We start from the raw sequence: 17620 nt of genomic DNA, 5'->3' as shown, positions 1-17620 counted from the left end.
TATTTTATCGCAGTACCACAACGAATGGGAGTGCCTTATCAGTTGATTTACTGATTAATCGAGTCAGCCCTGCCATTCTGCCCGTTAGCCTCTGTATATCCCAAATAGTTTTTGGCTGCTTCATTTCAAGGATTGCGCTCACTTTATCAGGATTTGAATCAATACCTCGTTCACTCACCATAAAGCCTAAAAACTTCCCCAATCGAACCCCAAAGACGCACTTCTCTAGGTTCAAATTCATCTAATATTGCCGTAAAGTCTCAAACGTTTCCTTCAAGTCAGCTATGTGATCCTTTTTCAACTTACTCTTCACAATTGTATCATCTACATACACCTCCACATTTCGTCCCTGCTGCTTCTCAAAGATCTTATCAACCAACTTTTGGTAAGTTGCCCCTACTTCAACCCAAACGGCATAGCCTTGTAACAGTAAACCCCAGCATCTGTTATAAATGTCGTTTTTGCTCTATCTGACTTGTGAAGACTGACCTGGTGATAACCTGAAAACGCATCCAAGAAACTCAGCATTGCATGGCCAGAAGTGGAATCTACCAGTCTGTCTATCCGAGGCAACGGATAACAGTCCTTGGGGCAAGCCTTGTTCAGATCTGTGAAATCCACGCACATTCGCCACTTTCCAGTCGGCTTTTTCACCATCACGACATTTGCCAACCATTCTGGGTATGTGCATGGCTCTATGAATCCTACCACTAAGAGCTTATTAACCTCAGCTTGTATTGCTTCAATCTTCTCTGTTGTGAAATTACGCTTCTTTTATCTTATTTTAAGGAGGGTGTTCCCATCGTAGGGGATCCTTCTCCTTAGATGCCCATGGCCCTTTAAAATCCTAGGACTCTACACTTGTTAGGGTATATTAGGATTTGAATTCCTGACTGTTTGAGGGACCTTGAATTAGAATTGATCTTGTCATCACGCTTTTTTTATAAGGAACAAGTAGGGAGTCGCCAATGAGTTTTAGAAAAACTCATAAACCTCGTTCATGCCTTTCTCCCATGTGGAGTTCATGGGATAATTAGCACGAATCGTAAGTTTACCCATGCCCAAATTGGTCTACATAAACCGGAAATGAGTTCGGGAGCGAGGGTACTAAAATAACGTTCCCTTTAGAGGGGAATCGCTATTCTAGCCATAGTGCGGCCTCTACTAGCTCTTTCTTTTTCACAATTTCATTACCAAACAATATATGCAACACGTACCTAAAACTAAGTTAGTTGATTTTATTTACATGCATCAATCACGTAGGAATTACATCGCAAAGTCGTTATTCTTTATTTAATTAATATACGTGAAAAGAACAAAATAAACAATATTCGCCTTGTCTTAAGTGATAAAACAACGATTAATTATCGAATTCTAGTCTTGATTAATGAAAGAATACTATGTGAATTAATTAATTAAAAGTTTATTTAAAGTGATCAAACAACACTATTTATTCAATTAAAGTTATTTAAACAATAAAAGAAAAGTGATTTATCTAAGTGCTCAAGAAACTAACCGTTCTTCTTTTATGTTAAATCTCCGTTTAATGCGTTTATGGACTTTTTTCTTCTTTGTACCTCCAAGGACTTCAATGGATTCAATTAGGGTTGGAAAGTATTTGGGAAGAAAGAAGAAAAAGTAGTATAATAGTAAGAGAAGTTGAGAGATTAGGGTTTTGAGAATGCTAGGGTTTTAATTCTGATTTTTCTGGTCCTCATACTACTGAACGAAGACCCCTATTTATAGGCGTAGGGATCTAGGTTAAGGGTTTTAGAGTCGCGCCGTCAGGTGGCGCGCGCAACTCTCTGAGTCGCGCAGGGTTTCGCGCGCATCTCAATGAGTCGCGCACGCAACTTACTAAGTTGCGCTGGGATGCGGTTTGCCTTATACGAAAATGCGTTTTTGAAACTTCCATAACTTTTGATTGCAAAGTTGGATTTAGGAGTGTGAGATATCATTGGAAATATATGAATGTCTACTTTCCAATGCCGTTAGAATTAGGTTAAAATATGTTATGGATCAAAAGATATGGCTGTTGGAGTGCAAGGGTGTTGGTTTTAGGGCCCGGTTTAGTGTTTTGATCATAACTTCTTCGTTTTAACTCAGAATTGGGCTTATAATATACCATTTGAAAGCTCTTTGAAAGGGCTATCCATATGTATAGTCCATGAACGGAAATATGATGGTTGTTTTATCTGTTTGGCTCGGTTTTGAACAATGTAAGATCCATTGGATCGAATCATTGCATTTGCCGCATTTGGGTCCGTTATTAATCAAGTTTAAACATGTATGAGCACGTTTTAGGCCTAATTAGTAATCAGACAAGGCTTTAAGATTAGTTGGTCTTATATATGAGTTTTAACTTACATCATAATGCATTTCATAATCCATAAACACTTCAACTTTGATCTAACATGAAGAACGGATTTTTGTAACATCATCGCACTTCCTTTCGGGACAAGAGGCCAAAAATAGGTGTCTAAATTTAGCCCCCACTTTTATCAAGTCTAGAATAGACGATGATCAAAGTAGTCAAGGAAATAAACCCGAGAGTCATTCTGCGAAGTTCTCAAAGAATAGAGAATCTTTCAGAATTGTTAAGAATGTCGAAACGATCCTTAATTCGCTAAGTGTTTGAGACAAGTAGCCATTAAGGCAAGAAAAAGTATTTTCTAGTCTTAGTGCGCTAAAGAATCTAGATTGATCCTTTGCAAATGTAGAACACTTTCACAAGTAAAGGTGCTCTGGGCGATGTCATGTCATGAGAAGAAATCGGTTTAAAAAGGATTAAAAGGGGATGATGTCCTCCCAATCATGTCATCGTTGGTTTAAAGTCCTTCGATACGTCATTGAAACTTTAGCCTGATTTAAAAAATTTGAAAAGATGATAAAAAGCATTTCGACTTTCGCAGCCTAAATGTTTCCACTTTCGCAGCCTAAATGTTTCGGCTTTCACAGCCTGAATAAAGTTCTCGATAATTTGCTTGTCAAACAATACTCGGTGTCCACAAGATAGAAATACATGTCTCAGGACTGGAGGCATATATCTAATTCCAGTGAGAGAGAAGAAAATCGGCAACTCTCTCAGCAGTTTTGTCCACAAGATGAGTACACGTGTCTCAAGACTGGGGGCACGTGCCTACATAGGTGAGACATCGTCTCGTCACTCTTTATATAGGGGGTGGACGACACCCTAACTATCCGGTAAGCTAGTAAGCTCACTAACTACCGTATTTGCTTCAAATCAAGAAGTGTCTGTTCCTGAATGGTTCAGCGCGCCTGTCAACTCGTAAGCTAACGCCTAAAGTAAAGTAATTCTACCTTTTAGTTTCGAGAGGTAGATCGTGCAAAGCTGGAGAAGAGGTGAAATTTTCCGCAACACCTATGCCATACAATTTTACGTTGTATGATAACGCCTTGCATTTTTACGCTGCATGATAACGCCTTCCTTTTTTCTGTGGACGTGAAAAAAGAAGAAAAGCCGGACATTTATAACATCAGTACAGTAAAGTGACAAACCTGTCTATGGGAGCTTTTACGTGAAGCACCACTGCGGAACGTCTTAAGACACTCTTACGAAAAACGTCCAAAACGTATGCTTAGGGAAGGCACAAAGCACGGTGTGCATGCAGGATGATGCAAAAAACTATCAAAGAAGAAAAGAAATTTCTGGATGCAAAGCAATTTTAAAAGATTTCAATAATTCGCGCGTTATTACGTCTAACAACGTACAAGACCGTTGGGAAAAATTCGAAACGGATCGAAATCTGAGTACTGGTCTTTTAAGTGACCAGTGTCTGCTCGCAACATAGTAAGTCGCGCTGGCCAGACACGCGCAAGAAACTAGGTTGCGCTAGGATGCCACGCGCAACTTGATGAGTTGCACGCAACATTTGAATTAGTAAAAGAGTTGGAGAAGCGCGATCTGCAGCTCACTTTCTTCTTCTCCTCTTTCTCCAATTTTGATCTCTTCCCATTTTTTGGTTGTCGTTTAAAGCTAAGGAAAGTAAATCTTGCTCCTTTTATTTTACCAGACTTTGATCTTAGTCAATAAAATGGAGAAATCGAATGAAGAATCCTAACTTGGAGTTGGGGTTTTCGATTCGACTTGTTTTCATGAATTTGTTTGTTTGTTGTTGTTTTAAGAAATATATGGCAACAAATTTCATGCGAAGTTGTAAAGTATTGATCCTGTATGAGCATGTTAAGCATATATGTGTTTTTTTTTTTTGTTCATTCTAATTTTAAATTTGTGCTTGAACTTTATTTCTCTTTTTTGCTCACATAGACTATACTTGTTATTTTTAATGTAAATTGAAGTGTTTAGAACAACAATTATGCATTAAAATTATAAATGAAATTTTGAACTTTGATAACAGCATGAATTTGTTCTTGCGACTCATGTTTATTTTTTTTCATGCGTGGTTGCAAAATTGGCTTTATCAATGATAAAAATAACCGATGGTTATTATTATTCACTTATGAAACTGTGATTTCAAGATTTGCACAAAACTAGTTAGTTTAGGAAATTCTTAAAGAGATCATCGAACTGGAGTAGCTTGGTTATATTTCGGGTTCGTAAGCCCCCATTTTATATTTTCGAATGTTGTAGCCCCCAGTGTTGGGTGACTTCGATGATTTGCTTGTTGTTAATAATTAGACCCTTTCATGTTGCTTGAAATGGGTCTAAAAATCCTGTGTTTCTTCTTATTATGATAACAACTAGAATCTTGGAAACGATTAAACTAGTGTGTTTAAATCGTTTTTGACCATTCATAGTTTTAACAAAGGAAATTTTCTAAGTTTAGTAATATTAGTCATTCATTAGAACAAGTGAGAGGAAAAATGAAAATGTTGTTCAAATTTTTCGTCTATTCTTGCTACTTTTGAATTCTTTCTTTTGAGTTCAAATTTTGTCACTGTTTTGAAGCTCGAGAAATTAGATGTTATCCTCCTTGTAAAATTCCAATGTGTGCAACAATGGAGAATAATTTTAAATGAAGACTCCTTAATTTAGAATTTAGGAGTCTTTTGTTTACATTCTAACTTATGAAATTGTTTGTCTTATGTTAATAAAGTGTCTTGATACAATTTTCATGATGAATGATTGAGTACTAAACTTTCATATGAGCAAGTATTTTTTTTATGTATCATGATTTTGTTTCTTTTCTCTATACTAGTCATACTCTTTAAACTTTAGAGTAAATTGAAGTATTGAAACAACAATTATGCGCTAAGATTAGTTTTTGAAGTTGAACTTGAAAATGGCTCGAATATGTAACCTGTTTAATGCCCAAGTTCAATTGCAAACTTAGTTAAAGGAACAAAATGATTATTAAATCATTGTGATGCATTTGAAAATTGTAAGGCTCGAGATCTACGTAAACCATTTGTAGCTTAGGCGATTCCTGAAAGTAGCTCGAATGGCATGAATATCTCTTTTTTTTTGTGGATATTGGAGCCCCCATGTGTCGGGTTATGCGCATTCTTGCTATTTCACAAGTCTTGGAGCCCCCAATTTGGGGTAGTTCTAATGACTTGCTATTGTTTAGGCCATTCATATGATACTGAGATGGACCTATGTATATGTCCTATTTTTGTTTTGAGATATTTAGGACAATGACATGGCTTTCACATTTTAGTTAAAATCATGTTCAAGAAAGCAAGTTAGTTCTTTGCTTGTTTATATTCCAAAACAATTGTGTTTAAGGTTTAGTAATCTTACCTAATGTCTAAACGGTTGTAAAGATCATTGCGGTGATTTTATTCTCAAAGTTGATTTAGAACATCAAATATTTTCTTGTTCTTATCAATCTTTGATTTTGGTCTTGTAGATGGTTCGTTTACCATCCCTAAGCCAATATTCGCAGGAGAACTAAGAGAGAACAAGTTCGAGTTAAGAAGAAGTCGAATCTTAATTCATTCCTTTTGGAAATATTTATGTATATACATTTATTATCCAAACGGTTATTGAGAATCTGAAAATTTATTTAAAAAATTCAGAAAGAAAATTTTGAATACTATTTTTATTAGAAACATGTTGTTTCGAACTAGAATTCAAAATTTGAAAAGGGTCTATAAATGAAAGTTTGTTTTGAAAAGCAAATGTTTCTAGTTGGAAAAATACATAATCATATCATTTTCAAAACTTGACCCAAAATGGAAAGAAAAGTCTAGCTCGTAATTGAGTGTGACTTTTTTGTCCAAGATTGATGAAGGTAAGTTGTAATTTGCAACTTATTTCAACAAAGATATGAAAATGTGGGAAAACTTTTGTATATCTAATTTTGTCATCTCTCCCTTTTTAGTGTTTGTCATCATTGTTATACTTCAATAATTGAAAGCGAAGTTCTTCCAATTAAAAGGTGTTGTAGTTTGAAAATGAATATTTACCAAACTTAGGTTTGATGGAGTGTTAGAATAATTTATAAAATCATTCGAATCACTTTCCAAAATATGGTCTCATTTCAAAATGAAAGTTAAGGTGAGACCTATATTTTTAATTTGAAGCCCCCAAGCGTAGACTTAGGTGGCTTTTGGAATTCATGTATACATATGCTAGGGGATGTTTCTCATGTTTATTTAAAGCCCCAAGATTTGTATTTTCAATTTGTGGAATATTGCATATGTTTATCATAAATTATTTGATCAAGTAACATAATTAATTATCTTGGTCAAATAATAGGAAGTGGTATTCTTCCCTTTGTCATTTAAAGTTATTAACATGGTTCGTAATAAGCTTTGCATGACATTGATTTCGCAACATAAATAGCGTGTTCAAATCTGTAAATAGATAGAAGTGGGGATGTCCAGGCTTTTTTAAGCCCCCTGTTTGAGGCAAAAAGCGAAAAAATTATACTATTATTTAAAAAATTATACTATTTTTCAAGTATTTGAGTTGCCAAATGGGAGGGATCATCCCGACTTACCCCCCAAAAAAGACGGATTTGCATAAAAAGGAAGGGGAATCCAACTTTCCCGTAGAAGAATAAAGAAAGAGAATTAGACATGTTTTCGAAGCAAGAATTATTGACTTAATAGTTGAATCATTGTGATGACTTGGCAGTGAGGTATAAGTGTATTAGTGATAACGATCATTTTTTCATGTAGCGATCATGTTCAATCAATGTTCCTCGCTTATTAGAGAAGATGGAGATATCCCACGCAGATGAACATATTAGTTGCTCATGATAAGTGAGAAGACCAATGCTCAAGAGTTATAAAAGACATCTAAAGTTGACGTCGAGGCTATCGATATATCAAATCAATTTATTGTATTAACTCTTTTTTCTTTCTAGGCAATGTATATAGAACTTGAATTACCTTGGTAATAAATAGCCCTATTATTAAAAGAAAATCAGATGATTTTTTTTTTTAAAGTGATAGTCATCTCATTTTTCTTTGGAAAAAGATATGGAAAACATCAAATTTAGTTTGATTCGATTGCTTTACTAACATGATGTAATCAAGCCAATGGCTATCAAATCATCCAAATCATTTGAATTTTTTTTATATGATTTTTTAATCATAACTCAACACTTCATGCATTTTATTTATGGGCATGACTACTCAATAGTAGGTCCATATGTGCAAAGGCCTAAGGTTGGCCATTTTTTCATGGTATGATGATTTTGGTACATGGTTATGGTCTACTTCAAGAAGGGCCTTTCCAAGGTGGCTAGGCTTGAGGTTATGAAGAATGGACAGGCTCAAGTATACTCCCAAAATCCCTTACTTTTGGTGCTTCTCACATTTAAACCTTTCTGCTTTGTGTGGCAACTTCCTACATTAGGTGCCTTTTCCTTGTCATCTCTCTCTTTTTTTTTCTTTCTTTCTCTTTTTTTTTTTTATTTGACAAGTTTTGTTTTGGGTTTAGAACGATTTTTTTTTCTTTTGCATTTGATTTTTCCTTTTGGGTTTAGACTAACTTTGTGTCCCCCTCTTAAGTTTCGTTCCCCCAATTTCCTATTTGTATCTTTTTGCACCATTCTCATCCCAAGGTATGGAATAATGTAGGTTGAATAACTAAGGCTTAACTGACGAGGCTCAAAAGGGTTGCCAAAAAGATGGATTTTTTCTAAGGTTAAGAACATGGGATTATATTTGTGGAGTTTCAAGTTGCCTCCTGTTGTGTTGGTGAAATCATCATATCCTTTATTTGTGGGCCTAAGATGGGCCTCTTTTCATTCAATACATCTTGTAAGCCAAAGCTCATCAAGATTCTTAAAGTGTTGAGTATGCATGCCTTTTGATATTGCCTGTTTGTATGTATACGTTTTATGTAATTCGAGTCAATAACAATAAAGAGATTGAAAAGAGAACAAGATAGACGTACTTGAAAATATATTTTTTATTCATTAATTAATGAGAGTACATAATAAGTAGATTCGACAGCATGAATCTCTTAGTCTATCATAAAAAACAAAGGAAATAAACAAAACAAGACCTAGGGTGCTACATCTTGAATTGTTGACAACTTCTTGAGTTTGCGTCTTTGAGCTTTGTCTGTTTCCGACGTAGGTGAAATCCTCTCTAATAATCAAGTCCATCTATATGATTCATGGTTTCATTTATCAAGTCCTTTTGGGTTCAATTAATGGCACTTGTATGGTGGAGAAATATTGTCTATGAACTTTGGGACAAGTTCATGATCCGGAGGTCTTTGATCGCCACCTAGAAAAGAGCAACCTTTGATCGCCACCTAGAAAAGAAGTCAATGAAGCCTTCTTCTTCCCCTTGCTTAAGCAATTCGAGATCGTGCAAGGTAGTTCTAAGCTCAATGTTATCTCCATATTTGGTTAAAAACGCTTTTACAACGTCACTCCAAGTGGAAGTTTGTTTTGCATCAAGGTTATAAAACCATGATCTAGCAGTTGGGTCCAATGAAAGAGGAAAAGTGCATGCATATAGGCTTGGCTCAACCTCTTTCAATGCCATAATTCCAATAAAGCTCCTTAAGTGAGTCCTAGGATTGTCTGTAACCTTAAAGGTTGGCAAATCCGTAGTCAAGAACTTTTCTGGGAGAGTCTTGCCACTAGGTTGTGGTGCAAGCTCATAATTGAAGTACTTATTCCCTGAGTTAGCTCAAAGGACAAGTTTCTCCAAGGCCTCTACTCTTTCGGCTCTTGCTTTTTCTTGCAGAATGTTTTCTTTTTCTTTTTCTGCTTTTATTTTAGCCTTTTCTGCTTTTTAATGAGCCTTTATTTGAGCTTCTTCTTCTCGTAGGGGCTTTAGGTTTTGGAGTTCCTCTCTAAGTTTCTCCAATGCTGCTTTGTCACCCATGATTGGACTAGTATGCGAATGTGGAAGATGATCTAGTAATGTATATCACGAGAAATTGAGCACGTTCACTTAAACCTTTTCTGCCAAGTATTCAAACAATGAATCAAAGTCAAAATGATTGTTTTATTTCTTTTTTTTAATCCTTGTAATACGAATTCACTTTAAGCAAGTTTGTTGATGAAGAATGTCAAAAAAATTCACGAACAATCATTAATGGAATGTCATGATTTGTGTTGACTTCAACAAGGTAATCATCTAAGGATTTTACTTTAAATGAATTGTTTTCGAAAAAGGTAGAAGAGAAAGACAAGAAAGTTGGATTGAAAATTCTCATCAAATTTTAGGAATATTAATCAACCCGAACATACTCCTTAAAATGATCAAATATACTATGCTATTTGTTGATCACTTAGATTGCAATAGAGATCTATATCATTTTTTTTTCAATTATGATTCTCATATTGCTCATCTTTAAAGGATAATATTTTACTATTTGCTTAAAAAGAATGATGGCCTCCGAATGTAAAATCCAAGAAATAATTAAATCATTTTCTCTGTTTTATCATTCATTATCTTCTCTCTTTTTTTTTGAGAATTATAATAATTTTTTTTGTATCATACCTTTTTTTTTTTAAAAAAAGAACAAATTTTTTTTTTCGTTCTATTTCTCTTTTTCTTTTTTGTGTGAGGCAAACATCCCAAGTAAGGTTCTTGGGATTTTCTTTTTAAACCATAGAAGAGGTAAATAAATTATACTCTTAAATCAAGGTTGATCAATTACAACTAAAACATAATGAACACAAAACTAGGCACGTTTAAGAATAAACATATTGATGACGTCCTATTAAGGGATACGAACTTCTAATGACGAACCTCATAAGAATTAATGTCATTAGTTTGATTATGAAGTACGTAAACGAATCATCATAAAAAAAATAGTATCGCGCAAAATTTTCCGTCTTGCGCTAAGGTGGAAAGTGCAACTTTTTTTTTTTTTTGCGAAAACGCAAAAAGAACAGAAAAAAAAAACATTTTTTCGATTTTTTTTTCTTTTTTTTTATTTTTTTTTTTTTTTTGAAAAAACGAAAACAACGATCAAAGTAAAGGTAACTAAGTTAGACAATGTTGTTAGCCAAAGAGATATTTTTAGCACCTACTGAACGATTAACCTTGAAGAGGTAATATCATTTTCTCCGTATGATATTGCTCGTAATGAGTCAAAGTCAACGTTGAACAGTGGGCTCGCGCAAGACACAGAGTTGCGCGGAGGTGCCGCGCGCAACTTATGAACTTGCGCTTGGAGGGCGCGCGTAACTTTGACAGTTGCGCATGCCACCTGGTAGGTTCGACAATTTTTCAATTTTTTTTTGTTTCTTTTTTTTCTTTTTTTTTTTTGTCGAAGTGTAGACACCATTTTTTTTTTTTGTTAAACCATAATTTTCGCGAATTTTTTTTAATTATATCTCTAGGTAATAAGTTGGAATTAGTTATATTAGACACGAAGCGTATATTCATGTAGTCACAAAGCACATAAAAGCAACCATTAAAGCATACAATGCCATTCTAAGGTCAAGGCTTGGGTGTCCAAAGGTACCATATCTTAAAGGCCGATGCACAAATCAATCACTCAACGTGTTGACCCATGACATAGCCCTCCCAAAATTTTGTTGGCGATATGGGTGGGATGATTGTTATTGATTTTGGGATAGAAGCCTAGTGTTGGCAACCCCTAGTCAATGAGCCAATCCCCAAAGGTTAAAGTGTGCTATGATTATGAATGATGCAATGTTGCTTGTTTGGTTTTTACTTTTGTGAAAAGGGAAGATATTATGCATTCGAGTCTCGCTCTCTAACTAGAGATTATCCAAGTTAATTCTCATTACAATCCATAGGCAACCTAGTGTTGGAAACCTTGAACCATAACTATGAACTAATCTTGTAACCTCTAAGTCCCCAGTGGAGTCGCCACTGTAAGGAGGGTGCTCCCATCCTAGGGGATCCTTCTCCTTAGATGCCCATGGCCCTTTAAAAGCCTAGGACTTTACACTTGTTAAGGTGTATTAGGATTTGAATTCCTGACTATTTGGGGGACCTTGAATTAGAATTGATCTTGTCATCACGCTTTTTTTATAAGGAACAAGTAGGGAGTCGCCAATGAGTTTTAGGAAAACACATAAACCTCGTTCATGCCTTTCTCCCATGTGGAGTTCATGGGATAATTAGCACGAATCGTAAGTTTACCCATGCCCAAATTGGTCTACATAAACCAGAAATGAGTTTGGGAGCGAGGGTACTAAAATAACGTTCCCTTTAGAGGGGAATCGCTATTCTAGCCCTAGTGCGGCCTCTAATAGCTCTTTCTTTTTCACAATTTCATCACCAAACAATATATGCAACGCGTACCTAAAACTAATTTAGTTGATTTTATTTACATGCATCAATCACGTAGGAATTACATTGCAAAGTCGTTATTCTTTATTTAATTAATATTCGTGAAAAGAACAAAATAAACAATATTCGCCTTGTCTTAAGTGATAAAACAACGATTAATTATCGAATTCTAGTCTTGATTAACGAAAGAATACTATGTGAATTAATTAATTATAGGTTTATTTAAAGTGATCAAACAACACTATTTATTCAATTAAAGTTATTTAAACAATAAAAGAAAAGTGATTTATCTAAGTGCTCAGGAAACTAACCGTTCTTCTTTTATGTTAAATCTCCGTTTAATGCGTTTATGGACTTTCTTTCTTCTTCGTACCTCCAAAAAATTCAATGGATTCAATTAGGGTTGGAAAGTATTTGGGAAGAGAGAAGAAAAAGTAGTATGATAGTAAGAGAAGTTGAGAGATTAGGGTTTTGAGAATGCTAGGGTTTTAATTCTGATTTTTCCGGTCCTCGTAGTGCTGAACGAAGACCCCTATTTAAAAGCGTAGGGATCTAGGTTAAGGGTTTTAGAGTCGCGCCGTCAGGTGGCGCGCGCAACTCTCTGAGTCGCGCAGGGTTTCGCGCGCATCTCAATGAGTCGCGCGCGCAACTTACTGAGTTGCGCTGGGATGCGGTTTGCCTTATACGAAAACGCATTTTTAAAACTTCCATAACTTTTGATTGCGAAGTTGGATTTAGGCGTGTGAGATATCATTGGAAAGATCTAAATGTCTACTTTCCAATTCCATTAGAATTAGGTTAAAATCTGTTATGGATTAAAATATATGGCTGTTGGAGTGCAAGGGTGTCGGTTTTAGGGCCCGGTTTAGTGTTTTGATCATAACTTCTTCGTTTTAACTCGAAATTGGGCTTATAATATACCATTGGAGAGCTCTTTGAAAGGGCTATCCATCTTTATAGGCCATGAACGGAAATATGATGGTTTTTTTTATCTATTTGGCTCGGTTTTTAACAATGTAAGATCCATTGGATTGAATCATTGCATTTGCCGCATTTGGGTCCGTTATTAATCAAGTTTAAACATGTATGAGCACGTTTTAGGCCTAATTATTAATTGGACAAGGCTCTAAGATTACTTGGTCTCAAATATGAGTTTTAACTTACTTCATAATGCATTTCGTAGTCCATAAACATTTCAACTTTGATCTAACATGAAGAATGGATTTTTGTAACATCATCGCACTTCCTTTCGGGACAAGAGGCCAAAAGTAGGTGTCTACACTTATCGGCTTGAATTTTCTATCAACATTCAGCTTATGTTCAATAACGTCAGGATGTATCCCAAGCATCTCATTTGCCGAGAAGGCAAACACATCTGCATTCTCACGCAACAAACTAATCAAATGACACCTCATATCGACATGTATCTCTGCCCCAACCTTCACTGTCCGACTTGGGTCGCCTGGTTGGAGCTCAACTTGCATCGTTTCTCCCCCGGATGTTGGCCTTGGTGCAGTTTCTGGCCTCGTATCAAAGTTTTCCATTGACATATCTCGTACTGTCGGTTCTCTTTCTCTTTTAGGATTATTCGATATCGGACCATCCTGTACTGGATTCTTTAGGGCTGTTACATAACACGATTTTGCCATTACTTGACCTCCATGTACCTTCACTACAGCTCCCATATTTGAAACATAGGCAATTGTCAAGTGATAAGTGGATACCACCGCTTGCACATCGTGGATTATCGGTCTTCCGATAATAGCATTAGGCTGATGGCATGTTAACCACTAAGAATTCTGCCACCACATCTCTTGCTGCTGGTCCGTCACCCAGTTGCACTGGTAAAACAATGCTTCCCTTCGGCCTCACTGTTGATCCATTAAATCCAATCACTGGGTAAGAAACCTGTGTCAGATACTGCCTTCCAATCATCACTTCATTAAAAGCTTTCATGAACAGAACATTCGCTGAGCTGATTTCATCTACTAAGACTCTTTTGATATCAGCCCCATTTATCTTTGTTAACAACAACAACGGGTCATCATGAAGGAAGACAATTCCCCTTGCATCTTCCTTTGTGAACACCACATCAGGGATACATGTAGGTCGAGGTCGGCTATCAGCATCCAAGGCATTGATTATGTGTCGGTGTTCCGATAGATGCTTTCTAGCCCCGCTTATCGTTCCTCCATGCACCGGCCCTCCGGTTATCACATTAAACCTTTTTCCAGTCGACAATGGCGGCAAGCCTCCATCCCCTTGTCGGACTATTCCATTTTGTGGCCTTTCAAGCCTTGCTTCTAATTGCTGGCGCTCTATCTGTCAATATGGTGGAGGTTGACTTCCTCCTGTATTCAACCGATATTGAGTCAAGCGACCCTTCCTTATCAGTTCCTCAATGTTATCCTTCATCTGTGTGCACTCCTCAATATAATGGCCTACATCTCGGTGAAACATACAGTATTTCTTAACATCTCTCGGTCTTGCTTTCATTGGTATCGGTCTCGTCCATCCTTCCTTATTTTGATTCACTAAATATATGGCAGCTCTCGGCGTATTCAATGGTGTATATGTGTTGTACCGCATTAGTGCTTTTGCAGTCCTAAACTCCTGCCAACTTCCCCCTCCCCTCATTAGGATCGAGGCTTTCGGCCTTCCACTTCCCGAGGCTGCTCCCTCGGATAGGTGTTGGACCTTATCAGGTTTGAACGTTCCTGCTACTTGTTTTCATCAACTCCTCACTTTTAATGTAATCATGCGCCTTGTAAAAGGTCGCCGCTAACGTTGGTAAACTCTTTCTTGTCAAATAACGCTTGAAATCAGAGTTATTCAAGCCGTTCATCAAATCCATAACAGCTATCTCTTGTTGTAAATTCGGAATTGTATTATCTTCATTATTAAACCTTCTGATAAAGTCCCTCAAGGACTCATCCGGCCTTTGTTCCAATGCCATCAGTTCACCAGATGTTCTCTGCCACACGCTATTGCTGATATACTGCCCCACAAACATTTCTGACAGCTTCTCAAAGCTGTCTATTGTGCCATTTCCCAGATTGTTAAACCAATTTGCTGCAGCCCCAGTTAAAGTGGTCGAAAAAACCTTACACCAAACGGCATCCGAGTTGGTATATAAGATCATGTGCCCTTCATAGGACGTTATATACCTGCTTGGATCCCCTCTTCCATCATATCTACACGTCAGCATTTTAATCTTCTCCATCGGTTGATCCAAGATACTTTGTGTAAATGGTGATGCCCTTAACTGGACCACGGTCCGTATTACTTGCCCTTCAACTTGGGAACTTCTTTGCTGCTGACTTCTTGTATTAACGGCATGGCTTGAGGATTGAGCTTTTTTTCCCGTGGAGTTGTATGCGTCCTTACCGGCGACTCCTCTCAGCGGTGCCTTGGTGAATTTACTGCTTGATTGAATTGTCCTCCAAGGTTGGAAATCGGCACCCCTCCTCCAGCCAGAGCTTTCTCAGCTTCTTTTCTTTTCCTACTCATCACACTCATCACCCTGGCTGCTATCTCCAAATCTTCAAGTGTGAACTCATCCATAGGGTCTGCAACTGTTTCGGCTTGCCTTTCTGGTGTTAGCGGAGTATTAAATTGATTTTCTTCCAAAGTATGAGTTTCATCCTCTACCACTATTTCTAGATTTGCTGTTTCATTCCCAGCTGTTATCCTTTGGTTAATCACCCTACTAATTACCGGAGTTTCTTGATTTCCAGTCATGATCAATTTTATTATTATTTATTTTGTGAGGTTCTTAGGCGATAGAAGTGATCACTGCCCCCTCCTTCTAGCGCCAAATTGTTTCGATTAGGATCCGACAACCCGAGAACCCGAGCCCGAGATCCGTAAAGCTCCTATCATCCAGATAAGAACCTACACAGAGAAAAGAGATTAGCTAACCCCGGGGTGATCCAGGGATAACCACTCCGATGGTAAAGTCAAAAAGTGTTTAAGAAGATAAGAAGTTATGAAGAGAGAGAAAGTAGAGAAAGAGAGAGAGTAATAAAATGCCACCACTAATTATGGGATTAAACCTGATATTTATAGTAGTTCCAGATGACAGATGGATATATGGCATGCAGACCATTTCATGCCAAGTGTCAAGTTGTTGCTGCCACGTGTCAAGCGCCGACAAGCCGACATGTCTACTTTATGAAGGATGACCGACATGTTTGATAGCTGCTGAAGATCCATAGCTGTATTCGTTAAGATGTCGGTCCGTTTTCCATACCTCCCCATACAATAAGTAGAGGGAGGAACACAACACACAATTTTCCTGCATGCCCCCTTCGATCAAATACTTGGATTTTTCCTGACAAATACAACGATAGAAATCCTAGTCCTGCAAAAGACCCTGTATCGAGTTCCAACAATTACCTTGTATGATACAGGAAAGTAAAACAAAACAAAGCAATAATAATAAAGATAAAGGTTGGTTGTTGACATTGTCGCTATATCAACCAGATAGAGTAATCCAACAAATAATGGTTATTGGTTACTCCCTTTGTGATAAAATAAATGAAACGTTATTCTTATCCAGTCGTGTTTAAATAAATAAAACGTTTCCTTTTCTTTATTTAAATAATTTCGCTCTATTTTTTAATAATATTATCTCTATTTTTAAATAACATCCTACTAATTAATGGTCTTCACAAAACCCCTGAGTGTCTTTTCTCTCCTTAACTTATATCCTACTACCTATTATTTTAATAAATTCAACTAATCTTTCTAATACTTCGTAAAACTCAAAACATTTCATTTATTTAAACACGGAGGGAGTATAATATAATACAAGAAGCAAATATAATGTAGATTAGGTGTTGCTGTTGCTTACATGATGTGTGACCACTGGGAAAACTCTTGTGTCCCTCCTTAATCACACTAGCATCACCATTGCATATTACATTACCAAAGAGATCATAAATCTGTGATTAAAGGACACAACTCCAAAAGTTAGACTTCGATTGCACAACAAACTTTTTCAGAATTTCACAATATTTTTTTGAGGTTATAAAGAATGTAAAACAATAAAAGATCATAAATCTTGGCCATCAGGAAAGCAACGCCAAAAGAAATTAGGTCTAGGACGACCAACTCCATCTTTTATAGCGTCTGTAATAACGCCAGTAATAAGCACAGAATATAATAGGCCTGCATATTGTAGGAGACATTGTAAGTTAGTTGCACTTCCACAGTTGACAATTTAATACGGTATGATTCTAGAAAAAGTAGTAGAATAGACTATTATTAGACCTAGAACGGCATGATGTAAATCATGGACATCTCTTCTTTTAAAGTAGCAGATGCTGAAAATAAGTATAGGTAGCAAAATTGCATAAATATGTCAAATACACAACAATAGGTCTAGCCTTCAATTTGTTACACATATTGAGGTGTATCATAAGTATTTTCAATAAATAAAGGGAGACTTACTGGAACTGCCCATACTGGAACTGTATTTGGTTTCAAAGGATACTTAAGATCTTTCATCATATCCTTTCCAACAAAGCGATAATATGGACTTATGACATTCAAAGTGATTAAAATGACCACCAAAAGTAATAGTATTAACTAATCATGTAGGTGTGTTCTTGCTCCTGTCATTCCATGGGACTTAATCGTATATGCTCGAACTTGATCAGCACCCAACATCCTGCATTCACACACACCACGCCAATCACGGTACCCATGTTATAGCTAGAAGTGGTTATTGGATAGGGTAGGGGGTAGCTCAATGGGTATAAGGTTTGGATCAAATTTAAAGGGTTTTTATAGGACACCCCTTTAATAAATAAAACCTTTATTAGGTAGGGTTAATGTAAGGTTAAAGTGATAGCTCAATTTATTAGAAAAAAAAAAGATGTTTTCCTAATAAATCGGGTTATCAAAAAACAAACAAAGAAAAGCTATTTTTATAATTGTGTTT

At 36.5% G+C, this 17620-nt stretch overlaps 1 protein-coding gene and 1 pseudogene across 1 annotated transcript; both read right to left on the bottom strand.

Moving 5' to 3' along the window:
* Positions 1-13440: 13440 nt before the first annotated feature.
* Positions 13441-14896, bottom strand: LOC145564993 (uncharacterized). The gene is made up of 2 exons (XM_081625125.1): positions 14387-14896; positions 13441-13995 (listed from the first exon to the last, which is right to left on the bottom strand). The coding sequence occupies exons 1-2, from the start codon at positions 14894-14896 to the stop codon at positions 13441-13443; spliced, it is 1065 nt and encodes a 354-aa protein (XP_081481251.1).
* A 585-nt stretch (positions 14897-15481) lies between these two features.
* On the bottom strand, positions 15482-17346 carry LOC145564992 (putative lipid phosphate phosphatase 3, chloroplastic; annotated as a pseudogene).
* Between the last annotated feature and the right edge of the window lie 274 nt (positions 17347-17620).

Source organism: Chenopodium album, chromosome 10 (assembly GCF_948465745.1).
Source record: "Chenopodium album chromosome 10, dcCheAlbu1.1, whole genome shotgun sequence".
NCBI classification, from domain to species: domain Eukaryota; kingdom Viridiplantae; phylum Streptophyta; class Magnoliopsida; order Caryophyllales; family Amaranthaceae; genus Chenopodium; species Chenopodium album.
This window is presented reverse-complemented; position numbering and strand designations above follow the sequence as displayed.